The sequence below is a fragment of the Triturus cristatus genome, chromosome 1_2, assembly GCF_964204655.1.
Source record: "Triturus cristatus chromosome 1_2, aTriCri1.1, whole genome shotgun sequence".
In the NCBI taxonomy this organism is placed as follows: domain Eukaryota; kingdom Metazoa; phylum Chordata; class Amphibia; order Caudata; family Salamandridae; genus Triturus; species Triturus cristatus.
Window position 1 is genome coordinate 862,595,818 of NC_140580.1, and position 25,125 is coordinate 862,620,942.

A 25,125-nucleotide genomic window follows, 5' to 3' on the forward strand; every position below is an offset into this window, starting at 1 on the left:
ACCCCCCTAATAAAGGTTTCTGATGAAAAGTGGGGTACAGCTGCTTTCAGTCGGGTATGGTGAGGTGTCTGTCGGTTTTCACCTGTGATTTTTGAATGCACACACTGACAAAAACACACACACTCTCTCTCATCTCTGTTTTAGAAAAATCCTAAGAAATGTTGACTATTTTACAATTCTCTCACTTATTACTCATACCAATTCATATTAATCTCCCTTTCTACTGCTCCCTAAACCCCTCTCATGTGCTCTGCTTGTCGTATAATGTATTTTACCTTTATATGCCAGCATGATTGTCGGGAAATCTGATACTCACATCCCCCCAATCTTACTGACCAAGCTACACCCCTTCTCATTATATAAGTATAGCAAAAATATAAAGAAGGCCAATTGCTCCATGTTTTGCTCTGGTGCAAATAATGTTTGCTTCATTCTTTAAAATATAAGGAGCACAAATAGTGCAAACAGGTTGGTTCTATTTTTTTGTGCACAAAAATGCAAAGTTTTGTCATTTTTCAGAAGACCAGGTCACCTTAGTCCAATTGTAATAACCTAGGGCGTCATGCAGAATATTGTCGATGATTTGCCACTTCACCAGGTTGTCTAATGCTGATCTGGCAGAAGGCCACACACTGGCTGCAGCTGAAGGCCCCAAAGCCTTGCTTAGTGGGTGTCATGTTAGATGAGCCCACTCAGCAGTTTTGTATCAATATACTCGTCTAGTATATTGACTCAGCCGCTTCTTAACTTAAAGCGCTGTTGCTAAAAACAAACGTGAACGTGGATCCCCAAACGTTCGTACCTATACTGGGTGCCATTAAAACCTTACTTAAGAAATAAAATAGCCTGCAGTAATATCGGTACTGGAGAAATCTGCTCACCTCGAATGAAAACGCTGGGAACGCGGGCGGGAGCACGCCAGCTTGTCACGGAGACAACTAAATAATCGGAACCGAAGGCTTACGTGTAGGACGTCACGTGATGAGGTCACATCCGTGTACGGCACGTAGCCTAGGGAACCAAACCAAACAACCTTTGAGTTAAGAAGCGGCTGAGCCAATATACTAGACGAGTCGTGTAATGTATTGGCAGATTTGATTGTAACTCGTGAAGTTAACTGATAGGAGAGACCGTTGCTTATTGATGCTATTTAACTACTACCTTCCCTTGGATGTTATTATACACACTGGGGTATACTATTGTTTTACTACACTGCTATCAGGTTGTGATGGTGTCTGCTATAGGCTGGCTTAATTGCCACAAGGCGATATTGCTTACCTTTTTAAATTCCTATTAGGTAAATGGACATGGTCAGAAACCCGGTGGCAGGTTGAGCAGGTACACACCAGATTACTTTTAGGTAAGCATAGTTTGGTGGCATGAATATACAACTTATGAGTGGTATACCAAAACTAGCATTTATGGTCTAAAAGTTGGGTGAAATTATTATTTTTACTGGTTTACAGAGCCCCCAGACCGATCGTAGGGATCTACGAAAAGGCTTGATGGTCATGGAAGAGAGGCTTGAGTATCACTAAATCATTATTATTTTTTCACTTGACACTGCAGAGTGACTGTTATTTTGATCCTGATGAATGCCACGAACATTTAAGTCACCAAGGCAGAAACATGTTGATCAGATAATAGGGTATATATATTAACCCTTCTTTCACTAGCATTTTAATTACTACCACTTAGGAAGGAGGAATAAACGGATTACCCCTAAGCGGATAGTTTTTAAACACACTAGTCGCACAGTTTTCATTCTTATTTTGCACTCTGCCCCTCCTCACCTATAAGAGTTGGTAGAACAACTACGTGCTCTGCACTCCCGCTCCTTCCCCCTTGGGTAAAGTTTGAGCCCACACGGGGTACCTTGCGGTCCCTGTGTGTTGGAGGAACCCAATGATGAAGCATGTCACCCTCGGGTGAGTGAGGGTTTTCGTCCACAACAAGATTGTGCTTGTTATTTTTACCACTATTGTTGCCTATTAATCCTTCTTCTTTTGCTACCCTATATACTACGTGTGAGATTGACAATAATATAATTGTCAGACATAAATATTGCGTCTGAAATGTCATTTCCAAAAATATTGTTCTATTGCAATTGATAATAGAAAAATCTACACCCAGTGGGATAATAGTGTTCAATACAATTTTGAGGACATGATTCTTATCTAAATCAATACTTTTATATTCAATATTCTGACATATAACTGTTCGTAGAGATGAAAAAGCAAGATTGAGGTAAAGAGACAAGAAGTGTAAGGTGGCGGAATAAAAGATGCATGATGTGGAATCAAAAATAACTAGCATTGATTTTAGGCAACTCTAGCATTCCGCAGCGTTAGCTGCGGGCTGCTAAGAAAACGTTTTGAGCCTCTGCACTTTGTGTGTTTTTAACAAATTAAGCACTGCATAGCCTTGTCTCTTCAGACAAACAACTCCATATCTCACTAGTATAGTTCAATGAACACTTGCCCTGCTGGTCTGACCTATAGCTGTGGTGCGGCTGACAACTGTTGGCCAACACAGACCCTCACAAAGTGTTGTTCGAAAAGAAGATTGCGAGCAAATGTTTTGAAAAAAGCCCCAAAATAAAGCCTGTAGGTTTTTTTTAATGTAAATTGGTCTGATGTGAAATCCTGAGGTTGGAGTTCATTTCAAGGGTCCCCCTGGACATAATGTGTGTATTAGCGCGCATTCCTTGGCATCCTACAGCTCTCAGTTGGTCTAGTTACTCAGAAATTCCTCAAATGTGCCACCAGGGATTCTTCTGAATGCTTTTACCATGCATTTTGAGTGTCATTGGTGATTGGGAAAGGGTCATGTGTGGTTTTTCTCCTTTAAATCTGCATGCACTGATCACAGCCCGCTGTCTATCCTACTTTTTAAGTCTTTTCCCCTTAAACCTGTATTATCTCCTACGGATTGCAAATTTTGGACTTCCTCATTTCTACTACCCTGAAATCTATAACTTCTAATTGGAAAGATGCTAAGTTGTTTTCAGTCAAGGCTTGGTGGGAATGGATAATATTTTTAAGATGTGGACACCCCTCATTCTTATACACTCGTATTGAACCATCTTCTCTCAGTTCTAATTTGAAGTCGAGTTTGGATTCATATATTACTGCTTGTTCCACAATTTAAAATAAACATTACAGCTCTCATTTGCCCGTATACCTTCAATGTAGCTCCTCTTGTTTTTTCTTCTTCTCGGTTTGATATTTATTGTTATAATATCATATTTGGATGCAAACTGATATGTTATATTTCCTTATCATTGCATTGTATTTATTCCCTATAATTCGGTGTTATTTTTTGTATTGTGTTTACGTATGATGAAACATATTTAATAAAAATCTTCTGAACACAAAAAAAATGTCAGTGGCATGATTCCTATGTACTACACCGTCTAAAATATATGTGAATATTGCAAATGTTGGTCATTTTATTGAACCCAAAATTAGGCAGGACTGGCCCGGCTGGGATTTGAACCTGTTACCTGTCGGTTATAAGCAGATCTCTACAAAAAGAGCCTAAGCCAAAATGATCCCCGGATATGGTAATCTGCTGGCTTGATAATGATATGTCTGGGATATGTTCTTGCTGAGATAGGAGGGTGATCAAGCCAAAAGTAAGAGTAATAGAAGACACAGCAGAGCAGAAACTACATTATTAGCTTGGCCCCAACTTTTGCAGAAACAACACTTCTTCAGGAGGACTAGTTAAATTCGTAGAATATTCACCATGCTTCTTTCATTTAACTTGATGTGCAAGCTCACTAAGATGTTTCCACCCAAAATGAGAAGAAAGGCAGATTCTGGTAAATGTAACGTAAGAGAGGTTTTGGCTACTATGGAATTTGGCATCTCCATGCTATAGGTGGCCATTTTGACTCTGATGACCTGTTCTTTTAAAGTGTTGCTTGACATTTTACTTGAAGATACTTTTCTTCACCCATTATGAATTCCATCCTCTGCTTGGATTCCAATTTTGGATGTAGAGCATGTAAAAACTTCCCCCACAGAAAGCTCAAACTTAAGTCTTTAATATCGCTCCCTATTCCAAGAGGAGAAAAAAGTTAATTCTGAAAAACTATTCAATTACATTTTGCCATAAACATCTTGAGGGTGTTCAGCTCAAAATCACCCTTCAGGACACCTACAGGTATGATCTAAACCAGTGGCTCATAATCTTCGGTCTTTGGAGGACTCCCACTGAATCACAACAGGAAGCCGGGGACCCCACAGGCCTGAGAAACTTCTATGATTTAAATCTTGAAACAATTCACAAAAATATAGAAACAAGTATACATCAAGCAAGTGCTCAAATTATGCAGTATTATATTTAAATTACAAGCATTTAAATATATTTAAACCCCCCAATTTTTAATTTTAATGGGCAGGTTTGAGATTTTCAAAATGTGGTATTATATCTAAAAGACAAAGCAATATGCTGGACTCCAGCATAGCATTTGGTCTTTTTTGCTCCTAATACATGCTCTCTTTTTGTCAGCCCACACCAGTGCTTGAATTGAGGCCATGAGTTCTATTTACTAGATTCTGTTTGTTGCACTTAAACTTCTCCTATGAATCAAGTTAAGGATACTAACTTAATGTTCAGCTTCCAGTTTTAATTTCCTTCACATTTGCAGAGCATTTTAAAAGTTAAAAAGTTCATTTTCTATCGATACATACTTTATTTATCTGCTAATATTATTTAATTGTCCAAATAATCGCAGAATCCCAGAGTATATGTCAGGCTTCTGTGAAACCCAGATAAATTACCGCTGGCCCAAACAGCTCCTGAGGAACTTTAGGAGTCTTCTCTTTACTGCATTGTAGGATCAGCAAATTTCAAATAGTTTAAAGTGCTCACAACTAGACAGCAGGGGTGGCTCCACCACGTGGGCGGAGGAGCGTCTCCCCACTGCTTTCTCACATTGCGAGAAGCAGAAACATAAAATGGTATTTTGAATACCATTTATGTTTCTGATTCTCGCACTACGAGAAAGCAGAAGGCAGGGTTTGGTTGGGGGCGGGCAGGTGGGCGGGCCTGCTCTAGGCAGGGAAGGAGTGGCTTGCCCACTGATGTGGGCAATAACTGTACATAGAGAAAATAGGCTCCCCATAGACGCCTGTGGGGTCGGCGTCCCAGCCAATCACAACGCTGCCATTGCAGCATTGTGATTGGCTTAGGGGAGGGGAGGGAGGCTGTCTGCTTCTTGTGTGGAGAGAGGAGAGAGGAGACACGACGCGGGACCGGAGGCAAGTTTACTTACGTTTTTTTTTTTTTATTAACCGCCCCCCCCTTCCCGCATGAGACACATGAGTCATGCCAGCCGCGACTGCTAGAGAGCACAGCTAGAATCTTTCCTCTCGAGGTACGCTTGGCTTTGGAGATGTTACATTAGGACTTAGAGGAGGACATGTGGAGACGGGCGTAAGTTTGAAGACAGGATTAGTTTTCAGTAAAATGGAAGACAGGATTAGTTTTCCGGAGACTACTGTATCGAGCCTAACTCCATAACTACTAGAATGCCTGCATGGTTAGAAACAGTAACTTCGATCGGGGAACTAAATTAAGCAACATCACCAATTGCGTTTTAGCATCTCTGTGGATTGAACAGGCACAATATTAAAGGCTGTGTGATGTTGAAGCAAGTCGGGCATCTGATCCTTTATGTGGTGGGTGTGCTGCATTGAGAAATTGACCTGTCTGTTGGAATTTTCCTAAGAACGATTTTATATCTTGAGCCCTTTGATTTCACATGGACAGTGGCCATTTTATTTGATTTGAGAAATACTGCCAACCATGATGAGGATTGGAGAAGACACTCTGATAGTCATTGGCAACCCAGGTTATGTGCTTTTTGCAGCCTTGATGGCACAGTTCTCTCTGGGTAAACGTTGCTTCAGGTGGTATGTAAGTGAGGTGTTACAGTTCTTGTCTGGGCTGTTTCAACATGTTTATTGTTCCATCAATTTTCTGCTCAGACGGACTCTTAATTCGTCACGTAGCTATGCAATTGGCAGCCTGTCGTATTTGCAAAATAGTATAGACAAAGGCAAAGTAAATACTTCTACCAAGTTCAATTCTGGTACTAAGTGTGCCTGGTGCCAGGGCCTTCATTATTGGCGCTTGATTGAAGGCCCTTGGAAAGACCACGTGAAGTGGGTAAATATTTAGAACATCCTTGACTCTTCTTATGCTTCCAGTTCACAATATCCGGATTCCGAATGCACATTGTCTAGCATTGCAGTAGAAGTCCATGGCTCCATTATTTAAAGGGGTCACTTGAAATTCAGTTTAGTGGACATAAACTCTGAATATCTTAGAATTTGCTATGAATTTATCCCAGGGTTTTCAAATTTAACAAGGTCTTTCCTTTCGGAGTACTACTATTTAAATGTCACCCACTGTTGGGCATTTTTTACCCAAACCCAATAACTGAACCCACTATTTTTGCAGCTAAAATAACGCAAACCATAAGTCATCGAAAAACAGAGATGGAATCTTAGAAGTGTAGCAAACCGGCTTAAAGAGATTCTTCCTTAAGAAGACATGGCACCCAGCAAAGGCCTTATTAGGCATTTTGTTCATTTTGTGTCAGTGTGTCTTGGATGCCTGGATTATCCCTCAGTCGCACTGGTTTATGAGGAAGTGGTACAGTTTCCAGCAGTCTGGTCCCTCTCAGAGCATGTTAGGGTTGGGGTAGAACAAATCGCATGGCCTGGTGAACATAGGATTTAATTTCGCGAGGCAGTGGTTCATTTGTAAAAAAATAAGTGCCGAGCCCTCGACAGGAGGCCACAGTAGTCAGCACCACACAATGCCACTGTACTTACACAACTACTAACCATCACACTGCTACAAGTGTGACAATTCAGATTCAAGGCCACCAAAGCTTTAAGAATGGCTTGGGTGGCAGGCATTAGTTGTTTTAAATATATATTGAACTAATAAACAACTGTTTTGCTGCTCATCTGTAAATTACAAAAACAGCGCCAACATATGGTTCCAGCAATTAAGTGCTGGTGCTGAGCACCGGAAACCACCGGCTTGAATTAAGCACTGACTTGAGGGTGGGATTCTTTGTTATGCTATGACCCTGTAAAGTCTGCTTCTTGTAAGTAACCAGAAGATTTAGGGCCAGATGTAGCAAGCCAAATTGCGATCGCAAACGCTGAAGTTCGCAGAATTTCAGCGATCGCAATCCAGCTGTGTGCAATGTAGGAAGGCAAATACCTACTCGCAAAATAAGGAATCGCAAAAATTGCGTTTCCTCGTTTTGCACAAGCATTTAGAGAATCGCAATTTGCGATTCCCTAAATGCTATGCTAGTAGGCATCGCAAATTGAGATATTGCCTTAAGGAATCGCAAAATACCACCAACTTCAAGTTGGAGGTAATTTGCGATTTCTTATAAAAAAGCACTTTTTTGCTTTTTTCAAAGTGCCATGTGGCGCACATACATGCACTTAGGGCATGTATGTGCGCCACATGTGCACACATGCACATTTCAGGGGTGCAACAGGGTATCCTTTTGGAACCCTTGCACCCTTGAAATTGCGCACGCAATTTGCGAGTACCTACTGGGGACTCGCAAATTGTGCAAGCAATTCCCATTCATTCCTATGGGCCTCTAGGCCCATAGGAATGAATGGGAAGGTATTCCTTGATTGGGAATAGCAATTTGCGATTCGCAATTAAGGAATATTAAGGAATCGCAATTATTATTGCAATTCTTACATACATTACATTTTGCGAGTCCTTAATTGCGATTTGCTTAAAATCGCTATTAAGGACCCTCAAAACTGATTTTACCTACATCTGGCCTTTAGTTCTTTCTGCCTAAGAGATGTTTTCTAAGTTTGGCTCCGTAAATTAGGCACCTATAAAGGCCAAATTATTGGTAATGGACCCAGAGCATAAAAAATTGTTCCAAATTGGTAAGAGATAAATAACAAAACAATAATATAACGATGTTTTGAAATTGTTAATGTCTAGGACCTATTAGCAGCAGGCTGACAATGAGCATGTGCTATCCCTCTGTACTCTGCCTTATCGGTGCAGATCTCTGCTTTGTGCTTGTTTTGTCTATCCTGTCTAAGATTGTTACATTGAGCTATTTATAAGAGGTGCATTTCGTCGGTTGGGTGTGCTGTTCTCCATCATGAAAGCAGATTATCTGGTGCTCCAAGCAGCAGAGATTTCTTTCAAATCAACATGGCGAGCTTGTACTTACTGTTTCCCGCTTTGCGCAGCCGCTTGACAGACGCAAATAAGTATAACTGCCACCGTTGTTATCACTTAGGCAGAGCCACTGAAATTATGCGGCAGTGGAGGACCAAATTATATGGCAGGGTTTACTAAATTTTGAGCAAGAAAAGGAAAATTATCCGATTTTTTTTTTGATAGTATTATCTAATTATTTTGACATTTTTAAACATTAACACTATATGGGCAAAGGCTTCACTCAAAGAGCAGAGCAGCCCAGCCCACCCACCCGCCCGCCCGCAAAGCAGCAGGAAGCAGCATAAAATGATAATAACGCAAAGTTATTAGCATTTTATGTTTCTGCTTTGCACTGCTTAAAAGCAGTAGGGCGATGCTCCTTGGCCATAGCGGAGGAGCCGCCACTGTGGCTAGGAGGCGGCAAACGCGGGCAGTGGGAAAGTGGCACTGGAAGGGGGTGGGCCATGGGGGATTGCAGGGGCAAGGCAGCAAAAAAGGTGCAAATAAAGGTGAAGATTCAGAGAAAGGCAGAAGAGAGAGACAGAGGGCAGCCCAGCAGCAGAGCAGTGACGCTCTACCAGTAGACCACCAGGGATGAGGCACAGGCGGTGGCCTGCGGTTTTAGGAGGGCCTCGAACCACTGACCAGAGGGCCAGATGGTCAACAGCAGGGACCTTGGGGCAGCATCTACCAGGTGGAGCTGTGCAGGGAAGGCAGCAGCCCACTGATAAGATCTCTGGATCCTTTCTGCCGCTGAAGCCTATTTCCAGTCCATCACAATCATATCACGATCATCCCAGATCAGCCGAAGCGATTAATGGCCATGTATCTTTCCAGGGCACCAGCACTTTTTCCGCTAAGTTCCTCTTCTTCTAGTCTAGCCTCACTGGTCACCAAATTCTTCCTCAGCACCACAGAGACCATCCACTTGGCGTTCCTTGGCTGAGGCCAACCAAGGGGCTGTGGAAAACACAGAGCTAAGGCCAAAATGTCTCTTGTAATTAGAATGTGTAGGCTGGATGAAGAGGTTAAGGGGAGATCTGCAAATCCATAGTGAGGCCAGTGTTTCGATATACAAGGTAAGGCAGCAATCTTAAGATGTCTACCCACTGGTGTCACCAAATTGCTACAAAACGCAACCATAATAGTCTTTTTTCAGTGCCCGGGACTGTTTAAACCGGAAAAATGCCATTATGGCTAGAGCACTGCATATCCTCACCTGTTCCTGTCTGGTGTTCCCTGGCCATGTCTTTTATCCCAGCTCAACCATTAAAGGCAAGCAGCGGGAGTGGAAGAATAGTAAACATGTTGTGGGGGAAAAGTTCCCAAACAGAAACAGGATCCACCTTACCAAGTGGTTAAATGGAGAGCAGTAAATCATGTATGGTCTGTGCATTTGGAGTGGACAGACCAGTGTTGATCATTACAATCTATTTCATTGTGTACACTGTGTGAATCACTTGCTGGTATTGGCTTGGGAGCTACAGTATATAATCTTACAATATTGTCATCAAGTTTTAGATAATGCTTTCATTAGAAGGTAATAACTAGACTTTACAAAGTGCTTCATCCTTAAATGTGTATTATTGACGAGCCTACGTAAATAAATATATGCCATAGCGCTTCAGGCTCTCATCAGGCATAGTAAGCGCTATATAAATACAAATACAATTAGAATTTCAATAAACAAGTTACCACAGGCTGTGGGATGCAGGACTATGGAGTGCATATGTAAGGGAGGCGAGAGGGAAGAAGATGTGGGTGTCACTTGCAAAGAGATGGCAAGAACAACCGATGATAAAAATGATGGGATACTGGCACATAAGGGGATTGTGCCATCGATTACAGTGTGTTAAAAATCGAGCTGGAAAAATTGGAGAAGTAGCTCCACCAATGGGGGTAGCAATTGAACCCATTGCTACCAGGAAAGGGAGCAGCTGAGATGGGTACTTTACCATAGAGGTGGGCGAGCCAATGAAAGTTCGAGCCAGGCTCGACTCGATCCTGAAGCCTGGCTCTGACTCAGCTCGAGGTCCTGTTGGAACCTCGAGCCCATAACGAGCCGAGCGTTCATGTGGTTTCTGCCTGCATAGTTCCCTGTCCCCAGGATGTGGCCTTACAGCCAGAGCTGGCGACTTTGGTTGGCGGGAGGGGGGGAGGGGTCAGGATCGAATCTGGGCATCAGCTTTTGTTATTCCGGCCAAATAACTTAATCTCCCAATAAACAGTAACCATTTGTAATGTAACTGGTGATTCGGGTCGAGATTGCACCATATAAGTCTGCAAAAAAAAATCACAATCAGGTAGAAACAATCTTTGACATAAGAGAAGACAAAATGCCATTTAGTGGCTGATTTGTACAAAGTGAAGCCAGACAAAGCTGGATAAATAGCAGGGTCTCCACTTAAACTGTGTGATATCAGGCAAATATTTTCTTGCATCAAAACTCTTTCTTCATTATAGCGTACTTTTTGAATTTTTACGAGACTTATCATATATTACATGAGGTTTGCTATATGATCCACATAGGAAACATTTCAAGAGCCCCGCTCGTGCACGAGCTCAAAGAACCGAGCCAGGGCTCGGCTCTCCCTGTTACAATGTGTTGGTTCGCCCACCTATACTTTTACTAGTGACAATATAGGGCTCTTTCAAAGTACTCGTTAAAAAAAAATACCAAAAACTTTAAACCAAAAAAAGTCTTTAAATCGTAGTTGAACACCGTGCGGATGAGCTTAACTGGGCACTCTTTGCGGGGGAGGGGGGAGTTTATAATTTGACCAGTGGGAATGCTTCTCGGAATTGATTTTACTTATTTTCCCAAAAACAAAATCCGGACAACCAACCAGACGCTTCGAAGCGGCGAGTCTGGGTAGCCCGGGACAGAAGAATGCTTGGAGGCACGACCCCCTAAGAAGGGGGGCCATTTCTCATTTTTACTACCAAATATTTCGAGTGCGCCTAGGCATTATCTGGAGCGATAAACGCTGCGCATTGCGCTGCCGGCTCCTGCTAGTCTGGGCACCTCGTCGTGGCGCAGTTCCTAATAATGACATTCGACGAACACGCCATGTTTTACTAACGAGCAGTGGAAGTGGGTAATCAAGGGCCATTTTACAAGGAAACAAGCAGCCTCCGACTGAGAGTCTGAGAGGAAGATGACGTCTCCAAGACAGGCATTTCAGTTCCTGGACGAGAATTCGCACAGCGAGAAGGAACCTTAAATGCCTCTTCGCGCACTCAGCGAGAGGCCGAATTCCCTGTTATATAACGGCAGAACAAAACTGCGCGATGAACGGTGAAGCCAGACAGTGCTGTTTCCTACCCACAAGTTGTATCTCTGTGACGACCGAAGAGCTGACTGTAACTTCCGTTTCATGTGGAATTGTTTCCTCTGACACCTCGGAGGGTGTCTGTGAAAAGTTGCCCAACTTTTGTAGTGGTCTCCTAATATTGCATTGTTGCTGGCTTTGGAACTCTGTACACTTTACCCCTGCTAAACATAAATAAAGTGCCTGTACTTCCCCTCTAAAGCATGTGCTCTACAGCATGGCTATGTATTGATAATGCCATACACCCTCCTCAGTACCCCAAGAGCGGTGTCGTCATCCCGGGAAATGCCCAGGCAGACACCTCCCGTATAGGGTGGCTTCACGTGAAGCTGAGTGTACTAGAAGCACTGTTCCCAGAAGGCAATGCAGCTTTACAGGGGTGAGTTTTAACGAAGCCACCACCCCCGTCAAAACATGCCACAGAGTCGTCCTACAGCGTGGCTCACCTGGCATGACGTCATGCCTGACCGCCACTACTCAGTAGTGAGCAAATTGAGCATGCGCACGTCGATGTGCATGCTCTCACTGCAGTCCAAGAAAAAAAAAAAGAAAACGGACAACCTCTGCGAGGCCCGAAAATAGAGCCTGATAGGAACCCGTTTCGAGGCCCACTGAAAATAACTGCCGGTGCTCAGACCCGGACAGACCCGGCCCACTTAAAGCCCTGAGTGCTTCCCAACTTTATATTTATGGCATAGCCTAGTAATCAATTTTGTAAAAGAAAAGTTGATTTTAGCGTCAGGAGATGGCAACTGATGACCCTGAATGTATAGGCTAATGGTGTTCTGACAACCTTGTTACCATAGTAACTGAAGTGTCCTGCAGGTAAAAACCTCAGCATGCCCATCAATCACTATCTTAGATCAAGTTCTTATTGTCCTAAGCCATAACACCACATTTAGAATTCAGTCTATCAGCCTACTGCTTGACATAAAAGACACGGGATGCAGCACATATATGATTAGAGATGGGGCTAAATGACACGAGCTGGGCAAGGGTGTCCCAAAATACTAGCGGGCTGTTGTCTGTTATAAGGAAAGGGTTTAGAAGGTATTAGAACAGGTGGTGGCATGCATGTTAGTGTAAGCTGCAGGGTTAGTGGTGCCCCTAATTGGTTGTTGCTTGTCTTCTTCGTGGTAGGTAGTGTGGGGTGCAAGAGCAGTTTGCAGTGCTATAAACGTATATATCCAGCAGTTGCTGATACATAGTGGATGGAAAATGGAGACTTCTACCTTTGGCAGAATTAGCATTTGTAAGGAGCCGAACTTCCCACCCAATGAGTCTTCAGTGAGGTAAATGTAGATTTTCCACGACCCTTCCATGGAAAACAAGCATTGGCATAGCCAATAGGTCTCGCCTTTGGGACCTTATAAGTGTTTAGCCATGCAACAGTTGCATAACTAAACACTTATAAGGTTCCAAAAGCGAGACCTATTGGCTATGCCAAGTGGCCATGCGGCTGCAAAAGTGAAAGTGATGGCGATCAAACATCAAAGCGGCCGTGCGGCCGCTAAAGTGAAAGTAATCACGGTAAAAGTGGCGCGCGCGTCCGCGCACATGCACTGTAGCTCTAGGCTGGCCTGGTAGCACTTTTTGGAGCCCTCTCAATAAGTCTCGCCAGACCAGCGCATGCGCTGGGTCAGGCGAGACCTAAAAAACAGCACCTTATGCGAAGGCATGCAGGATCATGCAGTCTCAGGTGGGCTAAATTAAAAACTGATACACTCGCCTAGTCTGCAGACTTGGAGATATGCAGCAATCCTATGCTCACAGATGCAGGTTTAGGTATCCCCTTCACCTAGCTACAGAGCCCAAAAACACTGGGGTGTCAGTAACTGAGTTTGGTTGCTGTCTTGAGCTTCTCCGAAAATGTATGCGTACGTTTTTGGATCTCTTCTAAGGAGTTCTCCCAACGTTAGCGCATTCATCCTCGCAAGAGATTCTGCAGCTGGCAGGGCAAACCACTGGGGCAATCAATACTATCAGCATGTGTCATCCTTTTTTCTAATCTAGACATGTCCCACACATCATCAGAGTCCACAACAGATAATTTGCTATTTATTTCAATTATTTTAGAAGGAGCTATAAACGAAAACTTTCCATTCTTGACCAAACCAAGCTTCTTCACCACAATTTCATCACCCACTATCCATTCTCCTTTTTTGACTCGATTCTTCTCATGATACCAATTTCTTTACTGCATCTGATAAGATCACCACTTTACAGAGTTTCCATCCTCTGTCTAGAAGCATACTTCAGCTACACAGCCTTAAGTTTAAGTCAATCATACAAAGAGAAACATTTGGGTCACATTGCTAGGTGCGTTGTGGTGTGTTCACAATGGCTCAAATAGCGTCTCTTTAAGAGGCTCGCTCAACCATGACCGTGTACACCAGTGACGTCCGGCATGGCTCACGAGTGGCGGGCGGGTGCGGGGGGATCGCACAGGGGGAGGGGTTGCGCATGGTGCAAATGGAAAACAAATATATATATGAACTTACCTTGCTACCGGCCGGGTCCCGCATCCCTGCTCCTGCTCTCCTTATGCACATTGAGGAACAGGAAGTAGGACCCACTGACCAATCGCAAGGCTGCAATGCAGCCTTGTGATTGGTAAGCAACCAGGCTCCCCTGACCAATCACAACACTGCAATGCAGTGTTGTGATTGGTTTTGAGTATCCTGGTTCGACGCTCAACCAGGGAATGGGGGCCTGGGCATGTTCTCCATGCAGGCTGCACTGAAGGGGGAAAGTGTGCATGACTAGTTTGGGCAGCCCGAGAGGGCGACCAAACAGTCATTGCGCACTTAGGAGTGGGCAAACCACTCCTCCCCTGCCCTGCTCCAAGAGCAGAGCAGCTCAGAATACCCACCCACCCTTAAAGCAGCAGGAAGCAGCATAAAATGATAATAAGACAAAGTTATTATCATTCTATGTTTCTGCATCGCACTGCTTAAAAGCAGTGGGGTGACGCTCCTCCGCCATAGCTGATAAGCCGCCACTACTCTGTACACAGGTCTTAACCATCCTGTTCATGCACTCTGCTAATTCATTGGCCTGGGGTGAATACAAAGACATTTTCTGATTGTTTATAAATAACCCATTCAAAAACTCTTGCGCCTCATGTAATATAAACAGGAAAACATTGTTACCGACAATCAACTTTGACATTCCTTGAAATGTGAACTCATCCTTTAAAAAAAAATCAACATTGCATCCATGTTCATTACACCCACACATCTAGCGGTAATCCACTTAGAGGTGTAATCCACTAACAATAGGACATAGCTCTTTGAGACTGTAAAAAGCTCTATAGGGCCCATGATATTTAACCCCAAATTACACAAGGGTTCATCGAGGATCTCGATGGGAGAAGGGGAGTTGATCTAACTACACATAATTTATAATTTCTTGCACCCAAATGCAATCCTTCACCCCTACAATCAGTTGCAATCCACCCAATTCCACCAATATGGTGTCTCACCAAAGCAACTGTAAGAATCCTCCCCAAGTGTACCTTGTAGGCGAAATTAATTATATTATCTCTAAGCCTCCCGGGAGGAGTCCACCATTCAACCCTAATCTGTTTACCATCCTTGATGCATAATTCATCATTCACATTCCAGAATCATTTCACAAGTTCCTTCAGTTCACCAAGCCTCAACCACCCTTCGACACTCAGTTCCATGATTGCGTTGGAAACCTCATCATCTTTGCAGGCCATTTTCAAATCTTTAGGATTTCAGACATCCCCTCTCATCAACATTAAAGTTGTGGAGCCTTTCTCAGTACCAAGGGGCACATGCATCAACATAAGGAATTGCGATTCCATAATAGCGATTTTTAGAAATCGCTATTTAGGAATCACAATTCCTATTGCATGTAGGAATCGCTAAAAAAAATGAATTCCTACATATTCCTCAATTGCGAATATCAAATTGCGATTTGCAATCGAGAAATAGCTTCCCATTCATTCCTATGGGCCTAGAGACCCATAGGAATGAATGGGAATTGCATGCGCAATTTGCGAGTACCAAATAGGTACTCACAAATTGCACATACAATTTCAAGGGTGCAAGGGGGCCAAAAGGCCACCCTGATGCACCCCCAAAATTGGCATGTGTGCACATGTGGCTCACACACATGCCCCAAGGGCATGTGTGTGAGCCACATGGCACTTTGAAAAAGGCACTTTTCTGCATTTTTCAAAGCTTTTGCAAATTAGCATCAACTTGAAGTTGATGGTAATTTGCGATTCCAAATTGCGAAATCGCAATTTGGAAGTGCATGATGCATTGCATTTAGGGAATCGCGATTTTACATTTGGGTTGATGCATCCCAAATGCAAAAATACCGGTCGCAAAGGGGCCGTTTCTATGAATCTGCCCGTTTCCGACCGGTATTTTCATTGATTCATGTGCCCCCAAATTCCTCCAATGGCATGCATAACAATGTGCCACTTGGCTCCTTGATGCCTGAAAGACACTTCACATGACAGATGAATTAACCAGGCCCTCCTTCTATCTCCTTATTGTCAGGTGAACTCTCCCTGCAGTTTTACTGGTGAGGAAGAAGCCCCCAATAGGACACTACTTGAAATGCTGGATCGGATTCGCTGAATAGTGATCCTCCTCTCTTCAATGAAGATAAAGCAAAAGCTGTCACCCTGTTTTCACTATTTACTATCTGAGGCAGCACAGGCTTGGGCCTTTTAAAGTGGCCTGGTAAGAACAGTTTTCTAATGTAGGTCAAATTGACCGAAAGTGGGCATCTTTCCTATCTCCTCTTTCACAGTCTAGAACTCCAGCTCACACTCATCTGATCATTCAAAATGAACACCCTTTTACAATAGTACAGTGCTTGTCCCAGGAACAACCTAACATGCTATTTGTTAAAGAACAAGAGCCTTAGTTATGCCCCCCACCAGCACAAACATGTGGCCAATCCCGCCATCTGAAATCGCATGTCTAAGATGCAACACTCGCACCACATGAAGCTTACATTTTTGTCTCTTCAAAGTGAGTCCATTACGCTCCAACCTTCCTTGATATCTTTTCATGAACTTTTTTATCCTTCCCGAACACAAGCATATCGTCTTGGAAGAACATTGCGTGCCACACCTTGGAAACACGCTCCAAGAGAGGCAAGTCCAAAGAGAATCCTGATAAGCATATTAGCCCATGACGGTGTAAAAAACAATATCAGATGCCTCGAATCTCTAAGCAATAATGTCTGATGATGTCCAGATATTATAAGGGATAAAGTATGCCATACTGTACAGTATAAGGATATTGCAAGTCACTGAGGAGTTACGTTACCATATTACAGAAATGAGACTAAGTTCCTTTATGAGGTCATCGAACAATGAAGTGACGTGCAATAACCTCATAACGTATGGCAGAGGATATTTTATTCCCTGTAGTACAGGTGTCGCCAACCTGTTGATTGCGACCAGTAGCACGCAGACACCTTGGGAGTAGCTCATAATAGTGGAATCAATTGGCAGACCCCTCTATTTTCATTCAAATGGGGACCAAAGTTTTTTGCCTGGTGATTCTTGCAGAGTCTCCTAAAAACCCTTCGTGGGGTTTGCAAAATGTCCCTGTTTGCCTTCCTGCATGAAGGGCTTTTCTTCCCATTATAATTTATTTTTAACCACATTGCAAGATCATTTTCACTCTGATCGAACCCAGCCACGAAGATCTTTTCTATGCCTAGTTGCGTAGGGGAACAACGAGTCAATTTTACAAAGAATATCTTGCGTAGAATTGTGTTAGTGTTAAATAAGGACTTGTGCTCCATAAATCGTAGCAAAACTCAGTTTTCAAACAGATGTGGCAAATCGAAAAGCATGGCCAATAACAGTTAGACCTCTCCAAAGGATTAATTAAAAAAAACTGTAAACACCCGCGCTTGATACTAGATATAGACTGTTACCTCATTCGTATAATTCTGCACACAAGGATACAGAGGGAAAAAAGATAGTGAGTCGACCATGATCACACAATTCGGTCAAGTTGTCAAGAGAGAATTAGTACCCAGGTGTGCTATTTCTACAGTCCACAACATAGCTCCTACGAGACTACATTGTGCCTCCATTCCTGTTTCCCATCCCAGTGTGCGGAGTTCCACTGAAGCGGAGGAGACACCACAGAGGCAAGAAAAGATGGCAGAGATGGTTGCTTGGGAACACCGGAGCAGCTCTACCACGGATCTCTGTACACCACCAATCTTCCCAGGGCCGGCTTTAGGGCAGTGCGACTGGTGCGGCCACACTGGGCGCTGACCTGTGGAGGGGGCGCTGTGACCTCAGGGGGGCACTGTGTTTAGCAATATCTCATGATAGGAGGGATGAGGGGCACTTATTCAGGTGGTAGGGAGAGAATCTGAGGAGGTGGTTAGGAGACGTGGGAACGTCAAAAGTGATTGTCGCACCGGGCGCCACCAGCGCTCAAGTCGGCCCTGAATCTTCCCCTAATGTCCGTCTCTTCCCAGACAGATGATGTGATCGTCTCTTCCCCTTGAAATGAAACCGGTGTCCCCATTACAAAACCACCTGGGTGTCTGGGAGTTTTGATATGAATTTGGCAGCCTGTGTTCAGCAGACGCCCTAGGCTGTGAACATCCATATTGAGAACTGCGTTGCAGGTGCAAGATGTGGGAGACACTTGGCCTAGCTCCTCGGAGTCGAGTCCAGGCACTTAAGTGGTTGCCAGACCATTCCTATTCGCTTCCAGATCACGTTCAAGAGTTCACGAGCATTAGAGAGAATGCTTTTGGGACTCCAAGTCGGAGATGAAAGAATTTGTGTTCTTTGCCGAAAAAAAGACATTCTGAACCTTGTTGACTGACTGAATTAAGGGCTGACCTGCTGTTTCAGTGTTAAGGTGAGGAGTTATGCTGCCCAGTCTATACAGCTTTGCATCACCGTAGTGACGGTTACCCCCAAATAGCATTAGTGGGGCGGGGAAGGGGAGTTTAAAAAAAAAAATACTTACCTGCCGGTCTCTACGTCGTCTTCCTTGGTTCTGCTTAACAGGAACAGGAAGTACCCACCCAGGCTCCCCTGACCAATCGCGACGCTGCAATGCAGAGTTGCTGCAATGCAGCATTGTAATTGGTCTGAGCGTCGTGGTTCGGCGCTCAGCCAGGGAATGGGAGCCTGGGGCATGTTCTCCACCCAGGCTGTAATGCAGCTTGGATGGAGAACATGCAAAGTGCGCATGAGTGTTTGGCCGGCCCAAGAGCGCCTTAGTGGAAGGGCCGCCTCCTCGCCAGCTAGGCCTTTGAAGAACTGACACTGGTCTCAGACTTCAAGAAAGCAAAATTGAAGCAGATTGTTCCAGTTTCGGAGATCTGTGGCTCACTCGTTTATAAAGGGATGTAAAACAGGAGTGCCCTATTTGAGGTGCAGCTGGGGTTGCTTGCCAGAAGATCACATGAAGACATATCATCTGGCAGGAATATGGTGTTCTAAATATTGTTTACAAAAATTTCGTCCCATTAGGTTTAATGTTTCTATTACTAACTCAACTTGTACCAGCATAGCCTTTGTGAAATAAATTCAAATTACTTTATGCAGATTTTTAAAATATATACACTGATGTGTAATAATTTTTCTTCAAAGCGTTTTGGAGTGACTTTTAAGTAATGGTGTTCGCTTATTTCGCATGTGGGATACAGAAGTAAGGAGACCAACCCTGTTAACAAGATTCAGGCTGTATGTAAAAGTTTTAATTGGATGTCATATGAGTAATCTGAATTCTGCAGTATCAGCACTATTTGGGTCCAGGGCGTAAACCATATCGGATATGCCCATGAATGTATGTGTCTTCATAGAGCATGAACCTAGCTACTAAGCAAAGCAGCGGTGTTCAATTGGGGGCAGTGCGTGTGCCATTGTCCAGCAGTTTAAATCACGACCAATAGTCACTTGGTGAAAAAGTTGATAAAGTCGAAAATGTGACAAGAGAGGGTATTTACTGTTGGCAACAATACACTAGTACCTCATGCAACAATAGAGTATTAGGTATCAAATAGTCTACTGGGCCTTTCAGTGACAGCTAAGATACTGCTGTGTTCAAATTCATTGCCTATGACAACCATTTGCAAACCAGCTCCATTATCATGGACCGTTGTGAAGTGTGGTAGCGGTGTGACGAAGAAAAGCGACAGGGGCATACTACAGCCCAGAGTCCACAAACGATACACCAAGTTTTGGACCTGAAAAGGGACATACTACAGCCTTTCAACAGCAAACTACGTGCACCTCCACTTTGCGGATACGGACTCCTCAGGCTTACAGCTAACAGGACGTACTCCTCTGCACAGAGAGGGATTGTGTAGTACTTGTGTATATATTACATCACCCTTGCCAAGAACTACATACCCAAGAAACCTAGATCATATGACGTACATTTACATCCTCTCCCAGTGGCGGGTCCAGGACAGCTGAAGGCTATTGACAGGCTTTCTATAGCACATATAAGGACATTTTGTTGTTACCCATTCACGGAACGACGGCGACACAACACTTGTAATTTCTCTACTATTCTCAAAACTACATTGAGGAGTCATTCCTTCACTTAATAAAGCCTTGAAAAAGTTCCGGATGTAACAAAACACGTGTCGGCTGTCGTGTTTCTCCTTCACCAGGCTGCTTTTTTCTTCCATCAACAAGAATTGGACCATGATTAGCAAACTGTATAACATCCCATTGTTTAATTTTATAACAAATGTATGAATATTGTACTCTGAATGTTTATCAAGCCCATGTATACATAAGTGCCGTACGTGCTAAATTCTGTGTATTGACTAGTTAACGCACAAACTATTAAATCCAAGACAATCCCAGTACAACTGAATCATTGTTGTTTCCTGTGATTGGAGCAACCTGTAAAATATATAATTTGTGTGCTTCAAATTGACAAAAAAATGCATAAGTGAATTTTATAAGTGCCAGGGTACAATTGTTGTTTCCATTTTAGATGGTCAGTCGTCTACCATGTTACATGTATAATCACAGTGCCTAAGTAATGATCCTAAAGGCCTTTGGCACTGTCCAGCCAACCTGTCCTGCTTGGTCATGACTGTTTGAACTTCATGATACATAGAAAAGACAGGATTTCTGCAATTGTTGTTTGGAAGATATTTGAAAATGCGTAAGGTGTTCCCCATCCTTCCACCAAATTGTCTTTTCGAAATGGCGCGTATGCAAGTGTATTACTTTCCTGACTACATAATGTAATGTTATTCATGCTCTCCTTTTAAATCATGCAGATGTGAATGAATGCGAAGAAAAGAATGGCGGCTGTGAAGCGCAGTGCTGCAACACCATTGGCAGCTTCTACTGCAAGTGCCCGGATGGAGAGGCCTTGAAGGAGGATGGGAAGACCTGCGAAGGTACGGCCATGAGTGCTGGGATTTAGGGATGCAGTGGCTTCACTGGAAGGTGTTAAAGTGGGGTTTGCTATACTCTCCATCCCAGATTGTCAAACATGTATTCCAATTTACATGCATCTGATTGTGATTGAGTTGTTGTGTTGTAACGCCTATTGAGCTTTCATTGCACAAGATATATAAATTGACAAATGTTTATATAAAGTGCCAAAAGGTACTACATCTAAAGAACAATAACACTAGTTCAGCAGATAAGAGTTAGAGAAATTTGGCAAATGGGGAAGCACAGACATATTAAACCCAATAACTGTAATCTACATGCCAAACGGCCTCCTTGTAACCTTTATCACAGCATTTCATCCCAGGATGAGAACAAATGTTTGGAATTATATCACGACAGCAAGAAACCTTTTATTTTTTAGCTTACCTACCTCCAGATAAAATCTGCAAATAATGCCATATTCTAACGTAAGAGTTTATTCAAATGGGTTAAAAATGGATGAAATTCTGGTCAAGAAGTGTACAAGAGAGAGTTTTATAGAGGTACGATGCCCTGCAGCGGCTACACCTCGCTCACAAGAAAGTCAAATAATATGAAAAAAAATAGCAGCGCACACCACATATCGCATATTCTTCATTCGGCGAACACCACATATCACATATTCTTCATTCGGTCGAGGCAAGTGTTTGCTTCTCCATGTTTTTTAAATATACGTATGGAATAAGCTGTTGTTTTCTCACCAAAAAGTGTTTGTAAGCTTTTTAGACCATATATCTGTAAAAAGAGGAGCTTGAGAAGCCATCCAATTTTACAATTTAATATTTTTGGGGTAAAGCACAGACAAAGAAACAACCAAGTTAATATGAGCATGTGCAGCCCGATTAACAAAGCTTTTTCTGTGTACAGTTGGTTAGTATAGACTTTGGTGTGACTCACTCTGTAATTTTCAGCTGTAGAACACTTTCTCCAAATTCACTTTGCAGCACTGGTAACTAGTTATGATTAGTTCACTTAGTCTTTTTTTTCTTTCTTTGTGGTACTTCTATCCAGTTTTTTTAATGTAAATACTTAGGGCCTTATTACGAGTTTGGCTGTCTGACAGCTGTAGGACTACGTCTGCCCTCGCCAGCATCCCACGGCATTGGTGGTCCAAGGACCGCAATATTACGAGTTGACCACGGGGCCGGCAGTGTGGAGGTGGGGATCTTGCAGCTGTGGTGAGTATGTTTCACAAATATATTGATGCCTGTGTGTGCACTTCGACTGCAGATGTGTCGGATGCACACAGATGCATGATATATGTGGGAAAAAAACATATACCCATTATTGGGGTTCAGCCCATATGTGGACAGTCCTGGCAATATAGTACATGGTTTGAAGTGGACTCACCTGAACATCGCGGCAAACAGGGTCGTAATCCTCAGGGTAAAGATCCTGCTGTGAAATAGGGTGGGGGGTGCCTGAAGAAAGGGATCCATGTCAGAATCTGACTGGAAGAAGAAGAAAGGGATGAGTACGCACCCCAAATCCTTCATCACCGCTACCTTGAAGCAGGCGGTCGGACAGCCATGGTTCGCTCGTGTAACAGGCAACTCATAATACGGATGGCAGTGAGCTCCCCTGTACTGCCCTATGGCGGCTGCCTTTCCCTGACCGCGAATCCGGCGGATGGCGGTCTGCTGGTGGTCTCGGCAGTCCAGCTGTTGTATTTCCAGAGCCGATTCTCCCAACTCGTAATACTGCGGTCAGGCCACCGAGCTCACCTCGCTCGGAACGCCACTGCCTGAACGGCAATCCAGAAGACCGCCACCGCCTGAACGGCGGTCAAGAAGACCACCAAACTCGTAATAAAGGTCCTAAAACTACAATTAGCAGAGACCCGCTGTAGAAGCAGTATCCAAAACATACATGGGATAACTTGAAATAGTAAGGAATACAAACGTATCCGCTAGGCCTCATTGTTAGAACTCATTTCTAGGGAATTGAGAAGTTTCCCAAAAGGCAATTGCCACAAATAGCCTCTAGGGGTGAGGCAGAGCCAGTGCCATGTTACTACGACACATGACTTACTCTAGTTCGACTGGCCTCTCAAAGGATTCCAGGGAATCAGGAAAGTTGATGGTTCAGCATCCTCCCCCTTAAAAGCTTCAGGAACAGACGTAGAGCCTTCTAGACTTCCAAGCAGATGGAGTAAGCAGTCCAGCCAGTAGAAAGTGGGTGAAGACAGTCATATATATCATTGCCTAGTTGTTATGCTTATTTTTGCTACTTTATGGACTTTTTATCTTAAGCAACTCATTTTGGCTACCAACAGGCCATACATATTGTTGCAAAATCTGAAATGTCAGCGTGGCGATGACTGGTTTAGGGATAAATCGGACATCTGGCCCATTCCGTTTATCAACAAGCCATGCCATTATCTCGTGCATTACATGACTGGCATTTTTTCTCTCTCGAGTGAAATCATCGCGTGCTTTCGCCTCTGGAATGTACCATTCTCTCAGCTTTTGTTCGCAGCTGCTGCCCGTCTGTCAGAGGTGGCGCAACCGCCATTCTTGTGGTTTGGGAGCGCGCAGGGCTTGTTTAGGCGAAATATGCAAAAATCGAGCTCTTTAATCTAGATATCCCGTGTAATGCAACGGAGAGAGGAATAGTTCGCATGCGCGCGCTTCCTGGGATTGGGTTCTATTGGGCTGCATAATGTCACACATAACCTCCAGCTAATTCTTTGGACAGGCCAGGGAAGTCTGGGTACTTTAATGGTTCTTTTAAAGATGCGAAGGTTCTAGAAAGCACACTGTCAACATTTGCTATTTTCCAAATGGACGACTACTTTTCACTTCTGTTCATGTGAAATCTGCTTTGGGAACTTGCATCGTCCAACGCTTTAAACTGAATTCAGCATTTTCAATGCATTACAAAATGCAATGACCACTATTACTAGCTTTGGTTTGACGGTACTGCCCATTGTTACTTAAGGTTTAAAGTACAGATGATTACAGAAGGTTTGGGGTGCCACTCAGAGGAGCGTTTAATCTCACCTCAGGTGTATCGTTCCACTTTTCTTTAAAGTGATCCCATTAAAATGCTCGAAGGACTATTTTGCCAGTGAAAAGTACACTCTGTCATCACAGAATCATATTAATTTCTTTCTGTTCCATATGCAACCTATAAGAAAGCAATCCTTTTTTGGCAGATTGTCTGGCTTTAATGTGCTAAACAGCATTGATACATACATAGGTACATGTAACACATGCAAACAGTATTTGTAAATGCCTGAGATTACATGCATTATGACATGGAAGAGCAGGGAGAGGAGTGGTTTGCACAGTCCAAAGTGGGCATAATTGCTTGGCCGACCATCTTGGCCCCGCCAAACAGTCATGCGCACTTTTGCATGTTTGACACCAGACTGCATTACACAGCCTGGTGGAGAACATTCCCAGCCCCCAGTCCCCATCATAGCACAGATTCACGGCGCTCAGAACAAACACAACACTGCAGTGCAGCTTTGTGATTGGCCATGGGGAGCCTGGGTGCCCCCTGTTCCTTCGCGACATGTGGATGAAGAGGATAGAGGAGAGCCGGCTGCCGGGAAGGTAAGTTTGTTTTTCTTTTTCTTAATTTTTTTCCCCCTTTTCTTTTTTCTTATACTCCCCCCGCCACCACTACGCCCCTGTAGCAGCTGCTACTGCATTTCCAGAGTATCGGGAGTTAGCCCAGATACATGTCTTTCAGCCAATGAATTCACCGTCTCATCTCTAAAGTGGCCAAGGGTCTTGACACCATTTCCCCTATTGCATCGGAGTATAAACAGCCCAGCAAGGAACAGGAAGTTAGAGCAGCATTTTGTTGTGAACTTCTTTGCTTGGTTTTGTAACTCTTTCATGAATAGACTTGAAGACCCCTGCTGGCAGTGAGCATGGTTGTTTCTTTACACATTATTAGCTTTGTAATGTTCTCCATGCTGATCGGATGAATTTGAATATTGCAACATGTACTGGGATGAAACACATCTTCACCACTCTCGTAACGCAAAATGATGGGGCCCTATTGTGAAATGTGACAAGGGACCCCAAAGTCTCCAATATCGTGATGGTTGGGTTCCCACTGAAAGATTAGGCCAACCCCATGCGCCACAGGGACATATAT

The 25,125-nt window shown here is 43.6% G+C and overlaps 1 protein-coding gene across 1 annotated transcript in view; it reads left to right on the forward strand.

The window, feature by feature from the left end:
• Positions 1–25,125, forward strand: part of MEGF6 (multiple EGF like domains 6) — a 1,140,767-nt gene that overhangs the window by 557,631 nt on the left and 558,011 nt on the right. Inside the window, exon 5 of the mRNA XM_085609125.1 lies at positions 20,853–20,975. Coding sequence (XP_085465251.1) covers positions 20,853–20,975 — 123 coding nt within the window. The remainder of the gene's footprint in view (positions 1–20,852; positions 20,976–25,125) is intronic.